The sequence below is a fragment of the Lytechinus variegatus genome, chromosome 3 (assembly GCF_018143015.1).
Source record: "Lytechinus variegatus isolate NC3 chromosome 3, Lvar_3.0, whole genome shotgun sequence".
Lineage (NCBI taxonomy): Eukaryota > Metazoa > Echinodermata > Echinoidea > Temnopleuroida > Toxopneustidae > Lytechinus > Lytechinus variegatus.
The window spans coordinates 36,146,695-36,169,798 of record NC_054742.1 but is presented as its reverse complement, the minus strand read 5'-3'; the positions used below and the strand labels follow the sequence as shown (position 1 = coordinate 36,169,798).

Below are 23,104 nucleotides of genomic sequence, written 5' to 3'. Positions count from 1 at the left end.
CTAAAATAGGTCGTAAACGGCATAAGAATGATTGCACCACGATCTTTTATATCGCAATAAACATGTTTATTGCTATACGTTAATAAGGCGAACAAAATAAGAAAAATGAAACTAATCTTGGATAGCTTGTTATGAATTGCTATACTGTCATGGAAACGGACTGGAAGAATAATGACGTGCGGCGACTATTCGAGTGCTCTCTCAAGGCAATGGAAACCTGATAATCTCAGAAGATGACAAGAATATGACAAGGATAACAAGCGTCAACAAAACATATTTTGCACTTCAGTCCCCCATGATGGAATGAAACATAGATGACTATATGCTTACTAGTAGTCGGGAGATATTTTATTTTCTTATTTTTGACATTATTTTTCTTGGTTTAAAATAAATATTAGTCTCTTACAAACCTCATTGATAATAACGATATTTTCTGTCTCATACCAAAGTTATTATAGTTTGGGTATTCTGAACTCCTAAAGTTTTGTATACCTACTTACCTGGGTGAATTAGCCATTATGTTGACAATTTTGAGTATGAGCGTGCGTTTGATTTGTAATTCAAAACTGTTTGACATAGAAAATTATTTCTAATACCGGTATCGAATCATTGTCAATAAAAAATACATCATATAGTATTAAAATCATCTAAAATTGCACTTGGAACGACAAAATGTTTTTCAGATTTTGTATTCACAGTGCAATAGCTATTCACCGGACTCTATATTTCTGTCTATCACTGAACAAACACTTGTGAAATGAAATAAGTTTCATTCATTTCCAGATGTGTTTTAATAGGCCTGATGTCTTTAATGTCTTATCAGTTCAATATTTGGTAAATAATAGTCTAATTTGATTAACGAATGTCTTAATATGAGAAATAGAAAAGAAAATTGTCACCTGTTTCCAGTTGTCATCGCCAAAGACCAAGGTGTTACTGAAAGGTTCGATACTGATGAAAGCATATGACCCGTTGATAAGTCCCATATCATAGGCTAATAACATAGTCTCTCTTACTAGTTCCCCTCGTGCTGCGATGATTATGACTGTACAGGAAAGAAAAACAAATTAAGAAATTAGTAAAATAAGTCTAAGAACGATGAAGCAAATATATAATCATTTTTATCATAGGTTCACTGTTTTACATAGTGGCGTGTGCATTCAAGCGATCATTTTTTCCACAGAAGGCAACTCCGATAGTGTTAAAGTTCGATTGCAAAATTGTTGATTTGGTGCAAACGTAGGATCTGAGTCACAAATATTTTTGTTGTTCGAGATTCCAAAGATAGATATCATACTAGAAAAAAATTATAAAAATCGACCGATCGTGATATGATTAATATCAGGAAAGCGGTATTTTTCATATATATATAAATATAAATATATATATATTAAACTTGGATTCCAGGTCCTGGGAAGTGGAAGTACTGCGTGTGTAATTCTCCATAGGTAGCACTCCTGGAATTCTGGCAGGTTTGACAAAATAGAGAAAAATGTAGCCAAAACGACCTTCATCTTGTAGTGAACTATTTTTTTTTTCTTGTCAATTTTTTTTTGGACAAAAATGACCTTCATTTGATTTTGATTTTTTTTATAGCATTATTTTATTTCGTCATAAAAAAAGAACAAAACATACAAAGTTCACAACAACCGCACAGCCCCCCACGGTCCCACCCCACACACACACAAACCCTCGGAAGTACACAGCCCCCTATACTATCATATCAATCCATGATATCCGTGCATTCCTCGCCACCTCTATTTTCATAGATGGTGCACTTAAGTGCCCCTCTCTTCAGCTAGTTTTTTCTTTTCATGTTCATTTTCTATAATTTTTTTGGTTATTTCTTGAGGTCAGGGGTTTATTTTTATTCCTACTATAAACAAAGATTATGTATTTGATTAACAGTATTGTGATTGACCAACTGTTCCTTCCCGATAACATTAGGCTTCAGTCACAACTCAGAGCGTCGACCGACCGATTAGTAGCCTGCTCGGGCACCACTGGAATTTAGGCATCACCGAAAGATTTTGTAGAAGTCGAGCAGGCTGTAAATACTTAGCGGTGGCCGAGCAGTGCCCGGTCGATTACCCATTACTCAAGGCCAAATCTGGGTCAAATCAGCGAACTTATCTGTTTGGCGTCCAAGCATTGATCGGCTGATGACCCTCCGATTCCGGGCGGTCCCCAAAATTGTTCGACGGCGATCGCACGATTATGTCGGCGCCAACCGGGCGCCGTACGTATGAAGGGGGCGAGGAAAAAGTGAGCAAAATTTTAACTCCGAGCTAAATCTTAAGCGGCAACCGAGCAATATTAGGAGGAAAATGCGAAAAATTTGATTATAAATAATCAAACACAATATTGCCTCTATCTTAAATTTTGCATCTTAACATTTTTCCAAAAAAAACTTTGGAACTAAGATTGTCAAAGGTAAACCGGAACTGCACATCGATTTTTCCATTTAAGCGGTTTCTCATTTTCTACGCATACAGTTTGTGCAATATCAATGTCTAATCACGAACTGCTTCTTTCAACTCATGGCCTAATTGACGCGGAACACGGTAAGATGAAAGGAGAAAAATATGGGGAGAATGTTATTCAGAGCACAATGACGGTTACATATTAGTGAATTCATTGACAACTCGAAAATAATAATAATAATATATGTATATTTACCCAGGGAAGCCACTTCAGTTCTGAAAACCGTTCTCCCTGCGGGACCTGATATTGTTATTACCCTGTCTTTAGCTGGCCTGCTTAGGCGTTCAAGCATTTAAAGAATTTCTCCCTGCCGGGTACCCATTCTCCTTACCTGGGTTGAGTGCAGCACAATGTGGATAAATTACATGCTGAAGGAAATTACGCCATGGCTGGGATTCGAACCCACGACCCTATGTTTCTAAAGTCAGAAGACCAATCCACTGGGCCACAACGCTCAACAATTATTTTCGATTGATTCGAATGATTTCGTGATTGTCCATCCTAATATGCTCTCGGGGCATTACTTTTTAACTGATCAATTTTCGATTTTTTTCTACGTTTCTGTATTTTACGAAACGAAATACTTATGTACTATGTAATTTGAGGGACTCTGTGCTTCAAAACTGTTTGTTTAGCTTTAATAGTTCGTACTACGTATCATCTGCTAATTAAAATATTGTTCTGCTTTGCGAAAATTAAAACAAACAAAATACTTGTGCTTTATCGTGATTTATTGATGGTCAGATTAGAATCACGCACGTTTGCATGGACTGTTTTGATTTAATCGATTATCCTTACAATACAATTGAAACTTACTTCTCGATGTAGTTAGAGCTTCAGACAAAGCATCTAACTTGTTCGTATTTTTAGTAAGAGGAATATCAAATATGGTTAAGTTGTAAGATACGGAAAGCTCTTCGATGGATTGATACACTAGGGTAAAGAATCCAGGAGTTGATCGTATCATGGATAACCGGCGCCATCCAAAGCTTGCGGATACCGACAGCACAGCTTCGGTCATAGCACTGGTCTTGAAAGATGTGCGTGTTAGAGTAAGATAACGAAGCTTGTTATCGAGAGATGTTGATGTCGATACACCTGAGACAACAGGTAGGTTCCAATAGGCAGCAAGGTCAGCAATACCCTCCGTCTCGTAACTACAAGGAGAACCCAGGAATCCATCAACATCGTATCCGATGTACAGATCGGTTACGATTCCCGGTGCGTCCATCACTGGAACTCCACAATCTGCACCAGTCTCCCGATATATGTAGGATAAGGAAAAGTTTAGGTAGAGGCCTTCAGCAACGGCATTGTTCACCGATTCAAAAGCGAAATCAATAGCAGGTCGGAGAAAAACTGGTGATAAGCTGCTAGGAGGTTGTAACAGTATCAAGGCTAGTACAACATGCATCATGACTATAGTTTCATGGCAAGTACCTCACAACACAAAACATTTGGGTATTATCCGTTGGGCGGTTGTCAATATGAGCTTTAGTTATATCCCAACTAGAGCTTTCCATTATAAAATGAGTATAGTGATGACCATTCTTTGCCTATCCTAAAATCAAGAAAAAAAAGTGGTCCGCCCTTCTATCTAAAACCAAATCAACCCAATAGACTTTTTATTTATCTCGGTACATTTTCCTCATTCGTAGGTTGAATGCATAATTTTGCGATAAAAGCAGAACGATGTGTACATTTTACAAGATATCATGTTCAAGAAATATTCATATCAATGATTTGCCCTAAAATCCCTCTGTATGTCAATCACTAGCCGTGCATAGATGCCTGGAAGACGAATTCAAGTAATGTGTTAAATAAAAATTGTAACTGATATGCCCATCTTTGTAAACTGGTTACCGACTTCGATACATCATTAACTGTTGAAAATTTAGATGGCGTTTACGAATTGCTCAGCCGAATTGAATAGAATCCATTTTGGTACACATTTCCATTTTGGGGGCTGGTGCATATTTAAAGGAAACAAACACGTTTGGTTTAAAAGCATTTAAGTGAACTTGATCTAAAAGCACCAAGATTATTCGCTCTTTTCAGAGTATTAGGTTTCATTAAGATCTACTCCCAGCTTACTCTTAATACACCCTTGACTATTAAATGAGTGAATAAGGTGAAATTAAATAAAGTGGAAAAAACACAAAAGACAACTCGGCATACAAAACCGATTTTTTTTTTTTAGTGTTATATTTTTCGGTCTTTGCCTATTTCCGCTTTTCCTCTATTGAAATGGGTTGACTACGTGCGCAGTAACCTTTAAAGTGAATACAAGGGTAGTATTACATTACAGACGCAGTCAACCTGTAGGTATAGTTCATTGAAATAAACGAGGCAAAATTAAACAAAGAAAGAATGAATAAAAAAAGAGGGTGAAAAGACATTTTCAGATTAATTCGATATAATGCCATCTTGATATAAAGTTCTTCGAGACAGTGAAAAGTCTATTCAGATACGACCTTCCTTGCTGGATCGGCTTATAAAGATCTAGGCCATAGTGGATTTATCATAAACAATGGTTGGCAAGATATGAAAGCACAGTAGTAGTATAGCAGTGTAAGATAAAACAGTATGGAAATTATTTCTATTTTAATTCAGTATAGATCAATATTTCGTTATCTTGTAAGGCTGAAAAAAAAGTTTACATCACTCTTCACATCAACTCCATTTCTCTCTCCAACTCCTCTCTCCTTACATTTGCGAAACTTTACAACGCCGTAATCTGTTTGTTTTTGGTAAAATTTATGATGAAAATACCTTGGCTAAGGGGTTGCACTCGGAAGTGTAGGTGTTTACGGAACTGTTCGTAAAATGGTATAGCTTACGAACAACTGGAATTTGCTCTTGTTAACAAAAATCTCATGCCAATCAAATTTTGACAATTAATGACAGTAAAATTACTGATAAAACAATCAATTTTAAAATACAAAGATGATAATCAATACTAGCTAATTGGGAACGATAAAAAGAATTTACCAACTGAGGGCATGTACCAGTCGTTTAAAGGTAACTTAATGAGCAGATTTATGACTACCCCTTTCCGTCTTCCTATCAGCACACTAAAACAAGCGTAATAAAAAGCGATCATCGGTGAAGTCATGATAGGGTAGAAAATTCTAAGCGCCACCATATTTATATCTATAAAATAGTGGCGAGTAAGCAAACATTCGAATTGTTTTAAATCAAAATCTAAATTGTGATTGTTTTTTACACAATAATATTACTCAGAAAACAATTTTTTACCCTTGGACCATTTCCTTCCTTTCTCTTTCTTCGTCGTGTGACTATAAGGGCCCCATCTATTTTAATACGCCATTGGGCCACCGATCATGACCCGGTACCACACACCTTGATACAAAATGGTGGCGTATAGATTGGGTTGTCTAATATAATGATTTTATTGGCGATAAAATATGAGAACTTCATGTTAAAAAAATGAAAAAGAATAAAACCTCAGCTTCGCTCTAACTTCAGACAGATATATACGTGGATATTGAACATAAACCTTTAAAAAGAACAACTATGCTTAAATGACATAATATAAGCTTACTACAATACTACTACTTCTATATTGATAACTTCTTCTACGCCATTGTCAGTATAGCCCAAACTAGCAATACTAGACTGTCCGTGATAAGCTACCACCAGTTTTACCAAGTACCAGCACCATTACCTATACAATTGCTTTCTACTTCTACCAGGCGCAGATCCAAGGGTGGAACATCATAGCAGCTATATGGTAAAACAAGTAACACGCCCTCCTGCCACAATTCACTCATTTTATATTGCGCTTCCATAATTCTTAACCCCTCCCCTCCTGTCTGCTACCAATCAGGGAACACTACAATTACTACTACTACTACTACTACTACTACTACTACTACTACTACTACTACTACTACTACTACTACTACTACTACTACTACTACTACTACTACTACTACTACTACTATTACTACTACTACTACTACTTCTACTACTAACACCACCACTACTACTTCAACTTTTACGCGAAATATGATTACTTTGATAAAGGCACTATTACTATAAACAAATGAAGTAGGAAAATTTAAGGATAATGAATTCATAGCACTGATTTTAAATGGAGATGTAACATTATTTTGGTCAAATATACAGGTCGAAATGATAGCGGAAGCACAATTAACAGGTTGTATCAAACCTACCCCTGTTCTTTTCTATAGCACTAAGCAAAACAGCATCAAGTGAGTCGGGTTCTTCAATTGAGATGTACCTAACGGCAAACTCGTTATCGGTAAACTCTGGAAAAGGAATGACGAAGTCTAATAACACGACAGAAGCGTTACCTGTATGAAACTGGTATATAAAAGCAAAATTACTCCACCGAAAATGACGAAGTGTTGATAATATGACCTTGATGATAGTTTTCATTTCGTATGATGTTCGAGTCATCGTTGGGAAGCGAGACTGCTTGTTGATGAACTCTATAGATGGGAGAGTTGCCGTTACGATGGGGATGTTGAGGTATGTTGCTAGATCCGCAGCAGCGGTACTTTCTCCACTACATGGTGGGCCGATGTAGCAATAGACACGGGAGTTGATAAACATCATAGCAGCTATAGAAAGCACCCTTATTTGATTCGTTCCACAGCCTGATCCCGTGTCGTTCACAATTATCGAAAGGCTAAGATTGGGGTACTGCCCTGCTCGGACTCGCCGAGCGACAGCTTCTAGCGCCATATCAACCGCCGGCTTGATTTGAACGGTATTGATGAAAGCTGGTTCGGACGGAGACAAAAGTCCAATAACAATGTCCTGAGATTCAATGAATCCCGCCACCATTATATTGACTAATACAAAGCATATCAATGTCTTTTCAACGCACTCCATCCTATACTCCATTCCTGGAAACGTTTCGAACGAATCGATAAACAATAAACTTTCCCAGAAGAGTGACAAAAACCTCAGCTATTTACGACGATAATGATGATTTTTATGGCATCTACAAGGTATATTATCCATCACAAATGGCTGATTTAAACTATTTGTCAGTTCTTAATTATCCTTGTCACCTATGTGTTGTTCATGTCAAATTGACTCTAAATTGAGCCTTTCTATAATTATGTTGCCAAGCTACAACGAAATGGCCCTGTTAATTATTTACATACAGCTTGGATCGAATAAATCTCATTATGAACCCCCTGGATAAATGAAATACCGAATCCTTCATATCAACGAATGCATGAAAAGATAAATTGACGCTGTTGATAATTTAAAAATTGAATTTTAAGACATCAATGTTTCATGGCAAATACTGAAAACATGTCGTTCCAGACTGAGGCACTCGAACCATACGTAAACAAAACAAAATGTAATGTTTGGATTCCTCGTTCATGAAAGTAATCCGTCCTTAATAGTTGTAAGTTAAATTTACATAACAAGTGGAATGCCTCTGGCCGTCTCACCTGCATCACGCGGTTCAATATAGCAGCAGTGCTGACTTTGAATACTACTCTAACTCGCACAAGATGTTCAGTGATACATGGTTACTCTTATGTCCACTTTTTATGAACTAGACCAATAAACTTACAGAGATATGATGGTTATTCACCAAAAAAACCCAACATGGCCAAAGTTCATTGACCTTACATGACCTTTGACCATGATCATGTGACCTGAAACTCAAACAGGATATTCAGTGATACTTGATTACTCTTATGTACAAGTTTCATGAATCAGATCCATAAACTTTCAAAGTTATGATGGTAATTCAACAGATACACCCAATTCGGCCAAAGTTCATTGACCTTTGACCTTGGTCATGTGACCTGAAACGTGCACAGGATGTTCAGTGATACTTGATTACTCTAATGTCCAAGTTTAATGAACTAGCCCAATAAACTTCCAAAGTTATGATGGTAATTCAACAGATACCCCCGATTCGGCCAAAGTTCATTGACCCTAATGACCTTTGACCTTAATCATGAGACCTGAAACTTGCACAAAATTTTCAGTGATGCTTGATTACTATTATGTCCAAGTTTCATGAATCAGATCCATAAACTTTCAAAGTTATGATGGGAATTCAACAGATATCCCCAATTCGGCCAAAGTTCATTGACCCTAAATGACCTTTGACCTTGGTCATGTGATGTGAAACTCATGCAGGATGTTCAGTGATACTTGATTAACCTTATGTCCAAGTTTCATGAACTAGGTCCATATATTTTCTAAGTTATGATGACATTTCAAAAACTTAACCACAGGTTAAGATTTCGATGTTGATTCCTCCAACATGGTCTAAGTTCATTGACCCTAAATGACCTTTGACCTTGGTCATGTGACATGAAACTCTAATAGGATGTTCAGTAATACTTGATTAACCTTATGGCCAAGTTTCATGAACTAGGTCCATATACTTTCTAAGTTATGATGTCATTTCAAAAACTTAACCTCAGGTTAAGATTTGATGTTGACGCCGCCGCCGCCGCCGCCGCCGTCGCCGCCGCCGTCGGAAAAGCGGCGCCTATAGTCTCACTTTGCTTCGCAGGTGAGACAAAAAGGAGGCATGGTCATGATTATTGTAATGATTATTGTTTAAATTGTAGACTTATTTCTGTAATATATAGAACAAACTTAAACAGTATACTAATTATTTTGAGTCAACATCTGAAATATCAGAAAGTTGTGATCAAAATTCTATTATTTTTTATCATTACTATTTACTTTTTTATTCATCGTTATATTTTTTCTTGGAGGGATATGCTATATCCTCCAAACAAAAATATCATGTTAAGGGACACCGGCGATCGTCACAGGGCTCTCGATATTCAGTGTGATGAGGGGTTGCCGTATAACGTCAAACAAATGTGATTAATGATACTCCGAACAAGTATTCGGTCATTAGTCAAGTAGCAATAGGGCAATATTTCAGAAATTTTTGACTATAATCATGTTATTAAAGGAGTCAAAGAAACTTAATAAGTAACTACTTGAAGTGGTCTCTGAAAGGATTAGAGTGTTTGAATTAACGATTGTATCAATGGCGTGTGTGCTGAACTGAAATCTTTCTTCTTTGATGCCGTATATATCAAATAATGATCATTATCATTTTTGAAAAGCGAGTATGCATAAATACGTAGTTTGGTAGAGGTATATAAGATTTTCCACTTGATTTATCGTCATTGCTAATCATTGATCAAGTTAATGAACAATGTTTGTAACAATAAAAATAAAACTAGATATAAACCAGAGGCGGCACCGCAGGAGAAGGTGGGGCAGTTGTGCGGTCGTACACTGTGACTCTGTAAGTGGTAAAAAAGAAAAAAAAATAATGAGGAACGGACAGGCACACTGGCGGATCTAGGGGGGGGGGCAGAGCCGGCCCGTGCCCCCCCCCTTGAGAGGCAGAATTAAAAAAATGTAAAAATGCCGTTAAAACACAAATCCCCCCCCCATTTCGAAAGTGAAGACCTTTTTTGTCAATTTTTTTTATCACGGACGAAATCCACTTGATATTCAATTTAAACCTTGTTGAAAAGCCTTTCTTTTTTTTGCTAGTCATTTTTTTTCATGGACGAAATCCACATAATGTTTGGTTGAAGCCCTTTCTTTTTGCTTGTCAACTTTTTCCTCAGGAAAATGTGCCCCCCCCTCCTTTCGAAAAATCCTGGATCCTTTGTTTCCTTTTTGCTTGTCAAATTTTTCCTCGGGAAAATGTGCACCCCTTTCGAAAAATCCTGGATCCTATATAGACAGAATAGTATTTAGTATAGCTATGTAAATCAATTGTAGTCCTATAATTTTATGATTTTATCCATGTATAATTTATGTTTACCATTGGGATTCTGATGGCTTTACCACTGTCTCTATCTCTCATTGTATTTTTTTTTGGACAAGAGAACAAACATCTTTCTCAGCATTTCAGTTATGCAATTTTGTTGTTAATGAATAATACAACAAACTAACAAAAATTAATTTAGTTTGGACTATGGTGGCTGCTCCAATATTAGTATGGTTGGTAAAACACCGCATCCACTGGCATAAGTCCGGTCCGAGCAGAGGGTGAGATGATAGCAATATATTGACCTGAAAATTCAAAATTTTTGGGACACTCCCACTCCAAGGGCTATGTTAGCGATGGTATATAACCGTGTCCATAATATTACCGTCTTTTAAAGGCGATTTTATCTTGGCTATATTGAAATGAATTTGTTGTGATATAAAGTAATGAAGTACAATGATCGCAATATGCGAGCGAGCAAATTGACAGACTAATAGTGTCCAAAAACCTCTTTCAAGTTGTGTGTAAAAAAGTTATCACGCGCAATGCATACTTAAAGGTATATACTGTAAATGTGTACATTTTACTACCATCTTGCAGTTATCTTGTAGTTATAATTTCTTCGATGACTATCATGATGAATTTGTTGGGAGCGAGCGAGCAACTTTTTAATAATTAGAAGACATAAATGATGACCGAAATTGCCTCTCAAGGGTTATGTGATTATTGGAAAAATGCAGCGATTGAGCGTAATGAGCGAGCCTTAAAACAGGTCGTTTCAGTCGTTTAGAATAATGTTCATATTACAGAGGACGATAAAGGTAAATCAATAAACAGTCCATGATTTGTTCAATGAAAACACATTTGCTCACTGGTTAAAGGTGAGATAAGAATGGAAAAAAGGATCATGATTATCGGGATTAAGGTTGTTTAATGAAGTTATAATAGACCATTACAGGCCACAATATACACTTAAAAATAACGTGAAAGTATCACAATGATTTCAATTAAAAAGAAAATAATGTAGAAAGGACAGATTTTGAACAATCTTAAAGATTACATCGGGAGATGATGCAACATGTGGAGCGTTGTGGCCCAGTGGATTAGTCTTCGAACTTTGGAACAGAGGGTCGTGGGTTCGAATCCCAGCCATGGCGTAATTTCCTTCAGCAAGAAACTGATCCACATTGTGCTGCACTCAACCCAGGTGAGGTAAATGGGTACCGGTAGGAAGTAATTCCTTAAAAATCTGTGTGCGCTATGAACGCCTAGCTTAGCCAGGTAATATAGGAGCGCCTTGAGCACCTAACAAGGTGGATATGTGCACAATATAAATACCCTATATTATTATTATTATTATATATTAGATAGCCAAGACAGATAGCCAAGCGCGATTGGTCCATAGCGCGTCACGTGATATGATTGAAATCAATGTATTTTCCCAGCCGGTCCACCTTCGATGAATATATTGACCAACCGGTCCATGAATATATTTTTCTACTTGTATGGTGCCCTCTTGTGGATTAGATGTTACCATGCATTATCCGCCTGCCTTTGGGTCCAGGACCTGGACTGGGCTCGAACTTAGAGTTAGATCTAGGGCTAGGCCTAAACAAAGTTGATTTGATTAGAAAAGGGTCATTCACTGCGTTAGACTAACGTTACTTAGATATCTATAGATCAAGATCTAACGTTAGATCTATACCAGTTCAATCAATCAATCAATCACTGTGAATATCATAAACATGCTGCACGCATCGATAGGCCTAACTGTATCTTCATCATTAGAGGCTATCTGATATAACAGATATTGACTGATGGGATGTGTAAAAAAAAAATCTTTGAACCACCTAAAGGATTAATATTTTCCCTCGTGATCATATTTTCCCTCAGCGCTGCGCGCTTCAGGAAAATATAACCCCTCGGGAAAATACAAATCCGGCGGTCCAAAGAATGTTTATATTACACACCCCATTAGTCAACATCTGTATAATATTAACATGAGATTTTGAAAAAGAAAATCATATTTCAAAATATTATTAGATTGCTATGGAATTACTCTGATTCAACGTCTGCTATAAAGGGGTGAAATTGTAAAATTTGTGGGAAATATTGCTGTTCTATGTGTCTCATCAATGGCAGTGATTTGTCTACAGAAAGCCACCTTACACTTAACTTTGTGTATAGAGTGCCAATATATATTGTTCAAATTTTCTCCCGCTTCTACAAAGATGCTAGGAAATTATGACTTCCCCTGCATTAACGTCAGTGTATTCAAAGGATGTTTTGATTCGTTTATGACCAAAGATATAATCTTATTTAAAAGTACTTGGTACCATACAATTCATAAATGGACGTATTTCAGCCAAACTCCCATGATGCAGGGGTATTTTGCAATAAACCAAACGTAGGGATCTGGCATGGCCAAAATCTTGTAGGATTAGATTTGTAAATGAAATGCGGGAGCGCAGTGACCACGCGAGAATACAAAATTTTAGAATGCAAAATTATTGGGCATATTTTAGCAATTTGACCGCATTTTAAAGATTCATCCACGCATTAACATTAATATAATCGTTAGATTATTGAAACAAAATTCGTTTCTTTCTTGAAAAGTTTGGGGGGGGGGGGTGGTTGTACATGCCATCCCCCCCCCTCTCCGGAAAGTGCGGGGGGTATATTCCCCCACCCCGGGATATACGCCCGTGACCGCATCTCACCTCTTGAATAAGAAATCGCCGAAATAAGATGATCAGTAGTTATTTGGGTACCAGGTAGTAAAACAGTAGTTATTTTCATATCCATCGCTTCTACAATTCTTTTAAAGTATCTTGCTATGCTTTGGTAGAAGCCGTTTCGAATGAACAGAATGCTAAAAGTTTTCCAATTATTCCAGTCAGATAACCGAACGAGAGATGCAATGATTCCTGAAATTGTGAAAGATGTGATTGTTAGGAATGGATATCGCTCTTTATCAAACTCCATTGGGAGTGTTCCGGTGGCAGTTGGGATGTTCCAGAACGCAGCTAGATCATACACACTAAGGATAGACATATAACAAGACGGTACGAAAAAGGCGCTGACATTGTGCCTGTAGAAGAAATCCGCAGCTATGGCAGGTGCATATACACCAGCGTCAGAATCGCAAGTATCGAGTGTTTCTCCTAGAACGTAGGAAAAGGACAGGTCCTTGACAAAAGATCCATTCTTGGTTTGGTCATCCAGCTCCTCAATGGCTAAATCAAGAGATGGTTTCATGTGAATCTGACTGTAAGGGTGGAAACCACCCGATAGAATGATTCCAATCGTTAATCTCTCACTCACTACCAGACTACTTAAAGCAAGAACTGTACACAGCAGACTTACAATTCCCTTCATTTGGTAAGGATACATAGCTATCTAATCTTCAAACATAAGTACTCAAATGCAGTCAAAATCCAATAATCGATATAGTAGTTGAAAAGTATATGTCACATTCTTGAAATAATAGACAATGTTTCCACAAGTAATTGCTAAAATACTTCCTCTTTGAGGAAAATGCAGCTAGAGATTGGAAGTTACTCTCTCTCGGCTAATAAAAAATAAGAGTGAAACAAATAAGCGGTATTTATATCAATGGTTACGACATTAAATTTAAATCTTGATATTGTAAAGGATGGGAGAGTGAATCGCTGGGTATGAGTGAATAGAAAAGCCGTCGTATGGGAGAGTAATTTACTGAGATGGAAAAGGCCTTGACAAGATATTAACAAAGCATGTTAACATCTCAAAAAAAGATTTAACTACAACATCGTTGCAAAACATTTCTACTCCTACACAATGATCAGATAAGCTCTCTCAATATTATATATACTTATATAAGTTAATAGCTTTGACCTTTTGTGAAATACTGTAATATCTTGATATCATTCTAAAAATGAAATAGGGAGTGTGGTGAAGATAAGCCCTAAACCTTTTTATTGATTTTCCCCAATTGTTGATGATCTAGTGGCTTTTTCATTTTCACATTGTCTTGTATAATTTCATTTCTTCTACACATGTCACACAATAAGGGGGGGGGGGAGGTAGAAGAGCATCAGCAGTTGTCAGTGGAATGTCGTCTGTTTAAAGATATTTACTACACTTCCCTCTTTTTCTCTACATCGTTTTTATTCAATTTCTTTTTTCCTTCTCCCATTGTCTCCAAAAGCTCTTTCCGCCCTTTCACACTGTAAAAAAAAATCGTAGTTTGAAAGATGATTCCAGTCAAATATAAGGCTAAAGTCGAATATTTAGCACGTGTGCAGCCAAATTAGAACATGATTAGACTCAGGAACGCTAATCACATTCACGATTACAACAGCAATCAACGATACAATGAAGATTAAAGATTCACGTGTGAAAAGGCCCCTTGTCTCTTTTCACGCAGTCTCTGTTGCTTTCATGTTTCTACTGCATTTCTAGATTGAATGTGAATGCCTGAATGTAAAGCCCAATGCACACTATGTGATTCGTTGCGATCCGAATTTCAAAGAAATTGTAATAACATTCGATATGAACCAATAACAATCTTAGTCATCAGAGTTCAGAATAGTGGTAGGACTAACTGAAATCGAAAGTCAGTCAAGTTCGAGCATTCTTGTAGGAATTATAACAGCAAATTCAATTCTAAACTGTGATGAAGTCATCGTCATCTGCGACTTGAAGCCGATTAAGACACTCCTCCAACCACAGGACTTGCCGCAATTTAAAATTACGATATCACTATTCCTGACATTATGCGGAAATTAAAATGAGATAATTTTCCTTTTTTGAACTTTTTTAATTAGTGCAAAATGCAATTTGTTGAAAACAGATCGCATCCTATCGGATCGCATAATGCGCGCTGGACTTAAGACATTTGCCATCATGCCTGTAACAGGGCGTGCAATCTTCCAACCAATTTGCTCTAATAGCAAACCTTTTTCTCTACAGGTATACAGTCCAATTGTGTGTATCTATTGTATATATTTTGTGTATTTTTACACCTCACAGTACTAAACAAAAGTTTAAAGCTGTGCTTTGTAAAAGACACCGAAAACTGAAAATGAAAAGGAGAGGGCAACTACAGTAAAACAAGTGGAATGTCGTCTCACCTGCATCACGCGATTCCACAAAGCAGCATTGCTGACTTTGAAAACTACTTTAACTCGCACAAGATGTTAAGTGATACTTGGTTACTCTTATTTCCACGTTTTATGAACTAGACCAATACACTTACAGAGATAGGATGGCAATTCAACAAATACCCCCAACGTGGCCAAAATTCATGGACCTCACATGACCTTTGACCTTGATCATGTGACCTGAAACTTGCACAGGATATTCAGTGATACTTTATTACTCTTATGTCCATGTTTCAAAAGTCAGATCAATAAACTTGCAAAGTTATGATGGTCATTCAACAGATAACCCATTATGGCCAAAGTTTATTGACCTTTGACCTTGGTCACGTGACCTAAAATGCGCACAGGATGTTCAGTGATACTTGATTACTCTTATGTCCAAGTTTTTTAAACTAGACCATCATACTTTCAAAGTTATGATGGTAATTCAACAAATACCCCCAATTCGGCCAAAGTTTATTGACCCTAAATGACCTTTAACCTTGATCATGTGACCTGAAACTTGCACATGATGTTCAGTGATACTTGATTACTATTATGTCCAAGTTTCATGAATCAGATTCAAAAACTTTTAAAGTTTTGATTGTAATTCAATAGATACCCCCAAATCAGCCAAAGTTAATTGACCCCAAATGACCTTTGACCTTGGTCATGTGATGTGAATCTCATGCAGGATGTTTGGTGATACTTGATTAACTTTATTTCCAAGTTTAATGACCTAGGTCCATACACTTTCTAAGTTATGATGTCATTTTAAAAACTTAACCTCAGGTTAAGATTTGATGTTGACGCCGTCGCCGTCGGAAAAGCGGCGCCTAGAGTCTCACTCTGCTACGAGGGGAGACAAGGGGGGGGGGGAAAGTGGCAAACTTTGTTCTTTTACTTTGTAAATCTATAAAAAGTATGTCACTGTATCAATACAATCAGGTTATCTAAAGGTACATGTATTTTGGCCGGAATGCAGTAACGTAGTGTGTTTCTTGTTCCTTATATTTTTTTTAACAGGATTTTGAATTTGTATTTCCTTCCAACTATTTTTGTTTTTTTGGGGGGTGGGGGGGGTACTATTATGCAATATCCGGTACCAATAATGTATACAGCAAAACATATCTATATACCGACTTCATCATAGCTCTTCTTTTGTAAATAGACTCATCAGATTGTGCAGAGCCCAATTGATCTAAATAAATACAGCCTAATTGAATTTTTTATCTGGTTCCCTATTTGATAACCCATTATCATGATTATGTGATTAGCTTTCACCGAAGTCTCGATTGGAACATAAAATAAGTTGACTATACAAATACTTCTTTGGAGTAAATTCAAACACTTGATTCTCCATTATTTTATTACCAGTATTGTGTCCAAACCAGAAGATCCGAGCGTAATTTCAATACCAACACGATTTGATTCGAGGTCAACATAGAGATCAACATAATTATGTAACGAAAGATGAATGAGGCCAAGCTATTCTAAGGATGATATGAAAAGAAAATATAATGCATCACCACTGGCGTATAGATGTGGGCCTTGAACCTGTCCAATGAAAATAAGAAGAAAAAAAGGAAAGAAATTGAAAGAGTATTGATTATGATTTATTCTAAATACATTTGTTAAAAAGTATAAAAATCAGATTTTCAATTAAAAAAGCTTTGCATACTGGGGACTTAAAAAAAAACATATATATCATATTGCTATACGCGCCCCTCATATTTTTCTCTTTCCTTTGTTTCGCTCGTTACGGTACTGTTGCTCCACAACAATACTAAGATGATTGTTGCATAAATATGATGTATATAATCAACTATTTACGACCAGCATGGTCAATGATAACCTGAATTTCAGTGAAAATTCATATATCAACAGTAAAAGTTACATCAAGATCAAGCCCATGCAATACCATATTTTTTTAGATCAAGAACGAGATCTAGATCACAGTTTGCGACCTCGGGATCGGTCAATTAATATACAAATAATGATATCAAGGAGGACTTTGGTAAGAATCACAAACACGACGCGTCTATACCTCTGAAACACTTCTAACACACCTGAGGCAGGACACTATTTCACGCAATCCATATTGATACTAGTGTTATCTTCATAAGATATGAAACTACTATACAGTATAATGCCTTCATTATGTTGAAGAGTATGGTGTTCTTTTTGGTTTTAAACAATTTGAATTTTATTCATCAGTTTTAAAAATATATCAAGAGTCTAACAAGCCATTTTTTACTTTCTTTATCTGAAGCATGAAACAAATCTGTATGATACTTGGGTAATTTTCACAACTGACATTTGCGATTTACAAAAGTTTCGCAATAAAAACTCAGATTCTTTGAAATGATCTAAATTTTATCAAAAGTGTACAAAGTTACATGAGAGAAGAAGCAAGTTGAATGCAACACAGTGACTCATAGAGATGTAACAATGATAGCTGCATTTCATGATTCAAGATTTCCATGGGAACCATAAAGGGGCATGGTGGGGAGGAGGGATACACCTTTCTAGTCAATCAATTACGTGATTTACGTTAGATGTGATTGCACACTTTCTCAGCTGCCCATTTTAGTAGTTATTTTAATCAACTATATTTAAATCACATAATACTCGCTCTACGACAATGGTGAATTAATGAGTGATGAGAGGCCGATACTTTATCAGACAGAGGAAATAATCATATAAGGTTGATAGACAATGATTGGTATACGTCTTTCAAATATAAAGATGGATAGGTAATAAGATCCAACACTCCTCGAGTCTTCCATGACATGACAATCCTAGAATACTATGTCAGTGCATCATGACATAGACAAATATGAATCATGAACATTACTGAATTCAGCAATTATATTTTGCTCAAAGCAGACTGAAGAAAATGAAGAGTTTCAACTGAGAAAAAAAATCACATTTTGCAACCTTTATTCCAGTAATTTAACTCTCAATGTCATTTACAATGCGTAAAATGTACATGTATATGGATTATAACTTGAAACAATTTGGTCTTAAAGATTGTTTTCTGTATTACCAGTGGCTCAAAAATTTAATTTCTTCGCATTTTACCATTTTTTTTATGGTAAATAACACCACGGCACAAATACTAAATATATAGGTATCCTGTAAATTAAAAATGCTTGTTTTTTACTTTTCTACAAGAATGGCTTTTTCGACTGATCTCCAAAGTGTGTTCACTACGGTTAATGTAACAATAGAAATATAAAGGAATTATCTTTAATCTAAGAAAGAAACATAAGAAAAGAATAAAAAAATATGTTTTTTTCAATGCACCTTATCAAAGTTACACATGCAAAGTGAGAGGCTAAAGCCTTATGGGGATCTCATGCTACACTCATTAAGACGGAACACAAACGAGTTTATTCTAGAAAAACAGCATTTCGTTACAGCGTCTGGACTGTTTCAAATGTAAATGAGGTAAATGATGAGTATTGTATGTGTTATAAGATAGTGGTGTTTTTAGATAGTTCTTGTTTTTGCATTACCATCCTCATCTCAAACAGAACAATGATCACTGAAAATAGAACTAGTCATTGGTAGCAGTGATTATAATAGCAAATATCCTGATATCTAAGATAAATGATTGGTCACCTCGTATGATTCAGCTATAATCAGTTGATTAGGATCCATACAGACGTTGGATATGTCACATTGAAATGATTGAGTATCCATTTTATGACACCTAATAAACACCTCATAAATGAGACCACTCCACGGACGGATATATATTTTTCAACAACGAGTATCGCTGAATTTGAATCATCACCATAAAGTTGTCTCGATTTTACTATAAAAAATAACGTAAATGTACTTACTCCTTGATTTCTGCACGACATCTTCGAAATCGATTCTGCTAGAAAAAGGCTCGTCATTTTGGTCAAATGATCGATAAGTTAAACTGACATCTTTTCTCTGACTTATCTCTTCTTTAATTGCGTCCAGTACAAGCCGATAAAGACAACATTGCTGGTGTAAGAAATATCCTTCATCCCAGCCATAGAACTTGAATAAATTTAATAACATCGAGGCGATTTCAGTGGAAGTATAAGACAATCTTGTGAGGGTCTTATATCGAACTTTATCATTTAGAGCAGCAGTTGCGGAGATTGGGGCTATATTGGTAAGATTCCAGTAGGCTGCTAGATCAGCCACACCAACTGTCTCCTCTGAGCATGATGGCCCAAAAATTGCCGTTACCGAATTGGTAAGAAAGAGTTCAGCTGCTACGGCAGGACCTATCATAGACGTGTATTCGTCGCAAGACTTTAAGGTCTCTCGCAAGATGTACGATATTGTAATGTTGGCTACGAACCTCTCCTCTTGCGACATTTCATGGACTTTATCAAGGGCTACAGCAATGGCGGGTTCTGTAAAGGATCTACTGTGCTGATGGTCCTTATCGCTTGTTACAATAACACCCAGAGTAACATTATAATGTTCATTTGTTAAACATTCATGAAGATGAAAGAAACATATCACGAATAAAACTTTTAGTAGTTCCATGGTAGTTCTTTATTAACAGAGAGTGATGAGCCCGTTTGTAGGAATATTATAGCATTACATATGTGGAACCTCTCGTTGGACATTTTGTGAAAGCTGAACCAACCCCAAAAGCATCGATTTATAACAAGAGTTAGGACGTGCCCGTGAATGAGTTTGCTTTATCAATCACCTTTAAGTGGTGTATATTTGATCATCCTTGTTTGATAAAAGGAGGAAATTGACAGAATGTAATGGCGTGATCGATTTGGATACAAACTCTTCTTTGAAAGCCTTTGAACAAAAACTTAGCATGCTTAGGAATTTATATGACGTGTTAAAGATATCCAAGTTTTGTATTGAGAGGCAGCACAATGTTATCAATCTGTAATAAAGCCATATTAAATTAGATGCGAATAATCTTCTTTTTCTTAAACAAAAGATTATTGATTGTGGACTCTGGAGCAAAAACAACAACAACATTAATTATGCTAATACATTTTTTGTGATGGATCGTCAAACCTGATAAGAGGAAAAAGAAGAGTATTTATAGAGTTGATGTATTTGTATTGTTTTGGTTGTGACAAGGATTGTATGATTTCTAACTATGCCTCTAAATTACACACATTGTCGTGGGGAGGGAGGGTAGAGGGAGTGGGGGTGTTTATCATAAATAATAATTTATCATAAATACATAACCTAACTTGAATTAATTCATTCCCCAAAATACCATTTTGACTGTATAATTTAAATATGTTATATATGCGTAATATGATTATAATAATGTTAATGTATTGTATGTTTGTGATGGACCTGCCATGTGTTCAGAATAGAATCATGGACCAGGTATATATGATTACAACAAAATAAAGAGATTGTTCATTTCATTTGCAATGCAAATACTTCGAATAATGGATTGCAGACATTTACATTTCCTTCGATATTTCATTGGCACTGTCTTATATGACTTGAAATAAAAAAGCCTGTATTTTCAGATTCTGCTATAGTCTTTTGCCTGGCCTCAAAATTGTGAAGATACCCCAGACCCCTATCCCTCTCTGATAGATTTCAGCATATGTCATTTTGGAAAGTTAACATCGAAAATGTAATGATTTAGAAGTTTAGAAAGTGGAGGAAATTGAGAATGAATAATCATGATTGTTTTTTACAGATATTTTTCGATTTATGTATCTTTGTTTATTAATGTGTGTTGTAACTATTATTTTAATTTTCATTCATTTTATGTCTGAAGTAGCCAAGTACACCTAGTTGTGTTTGCTAATAATTCAGGGAAGGACTTACCTCTTGAAACTATCGAAGCATTACGTAAGGTTTCTTGATTGGATTCCATGTTATCCCCAGAAAATGAAAATACCTGAAGATTCTTCATCTCACCCTCCTCTTGTTTTTTCTCCACAGATTCCCCTATGTTGCGATAAATACAACATGTCTGATACATTATCGAACCTTTGTTCCACTGGAACAGTCCGAAGATTTGCTTGAATAAAGAAATGTACTGACTAGCTGTGTAAAACGCTCGTGTGACAGTGCTGTAACGTTCCTTGTCGTCTAGTTCGATGTCAACAGCACTTGCCGTAATCACTGAGAGATTCCAATAAGACGCAAGATCTGCCACTCTTTCCATCTCTTCAGAACACGATGGACCAAAAATTGTCGTAACCGATTCTCTAAACTTTAATTCACTCGCCAATGCAGGAGCTATCATGGACGTGAAGCCATCGCAGGAGTCCAAGGTCGCTCGTAGGACGTATGTCATAGAGAGGTTACTTGAAAATTGGCCATTCAGAGCCATATCGTGGATTTGCTGAACAGCTATGTCCAGAGATGGTTTTGTCTGAATCTCACTGAAATAATGAGGCGGTTTCGTAACTATTACACCCAGGTGAAATGTTCCTCTCATTCCATCCGCAAACAAAAACAGAAAATGTAACAGGATAATATTTGACAGTGTGCTATTTTCAGTCATGATGTTGGATAATTTTTTTCACAGGCAACCCACCTAGAATATTTTTTTAGGGATGATCGCTACTGACTTTGTTCTCGAAAATTTTAGCTTGCAGTCTGAAACCAACCCAAAGATGATTCGGTTTTCATTTCATTGAGAGAAAGTAGATCAATAAAATCACTCTTGGCGTTGGAAGGACTGTGTGGATAATGTCAATGATATAGATTTTTCCTAGGGGTAGGTTTCCCACTTAAGGGATATGTAGAAATCGTGGATATATTTCGCCTTCATACTTACGACGCATGATTCAGCTTACACAAGTTAAATTACTGTATAAGGACAAGAAATTTGACAAGTAGTTTCGGCGATGCGCTCAGTGAACAAATATTTCACTTATTTACCCAGAACACGTACTAAAACGTGTCTGAGACAAAACACGTGTTTGTTCAAAATATCCCATCTCACAACATGATGAGAGTAAAGTGCGTTCAGCGGCCATATTTAATGACACACTTAAATTGATGATCCAGCCGGACTGACTACGGTAAAAACATGATACAGATACAGAAACAAGATGGAAATATCATGACTCATATGAAATGAGATCTTAAAGAAATTGATAAACAATGACCATTTTTCATAAGTGAATTGCCAAACCAAAGATTATTTTAGGATTATGAATTTTGGGCTAATTAGGGCTGTCCGCGAACTAAAGTTATTTAGTTAAGTTTGCCCAATGCCTGGCAGCTCATTCATGTGCAACCAGTGTCTAATTACTTTTTTTGTTACTGTAACAATTATTTGCATCATCGTAATTGAAGCGTCGACTTGTTTTATATTCTGCCAAATAACATAAAACAATAATTGTATTCTTCGACACAGAATACTGCCAATAACGGAAATTGCCATTAATTACCAAAAAACGGTGATAGGTCTACATTAAATGATACACATGAAAAGTTCACTTGATAAGCTTTTATATTTTATCATTGGATGAGCCAAGTTCAGTCCCAGAAAAAAATGGTGTTTCAAGGGTAACATTTCTTATAACACTCTCATACAACAGACGATAGATAGCCTCATGAGAACGATTGTCATAGATTGTCAGAGAACCATAGTCTTAAGCAGTGAGTCCTTAGCCAAAGAGTAGTGAGTCTTTCACCCAATATCAACCTAATCTAATGTTCGGAAGCATGACACCCATGGCGCCTACCAATGATCGTGAAATTTGAGCCTTAT

At 36.4% G+C, this 23,104-nt stretch overlaps 1 protein-coding gene across 3 annotated transcripts in view; it reads right to left on the bottom strand.

Moving 5' to 3' along the window:
• The window catches only part of LOC121410893 (atrial natriuretic peptide receptor 1-like), a 35,053-nt gene extending 27,729 nt beyond the window's left edge, over positions 1–7,324 (bottom strand). For 2 of the 3 annotated variants that reach the window (XM_041603259.1, XM_041603260.1), the window contains exons 1-2: positions 6,684–7,324; positions 900–1,045 (exon numbers count right to left, since the gene is read on the bottom strand). In XM_041603259.1, coding sequence (XP_041459193.1) covers positions 900–1,045; positions 6,684–7,320 — 783 coding nt within the window. In that variant the 5' untranslated portion in view covers positions 7,321–7,324. The remainder of the gene's footprint in view (positions 1–899; positions 1,046–6,683) is intronic. The other variant, XM_041603261.1, reaches the window with a different exon arrangement.
• Between the last annotated feature and the right edge of the window lie 15,780 nt (positions 7,325–23,104).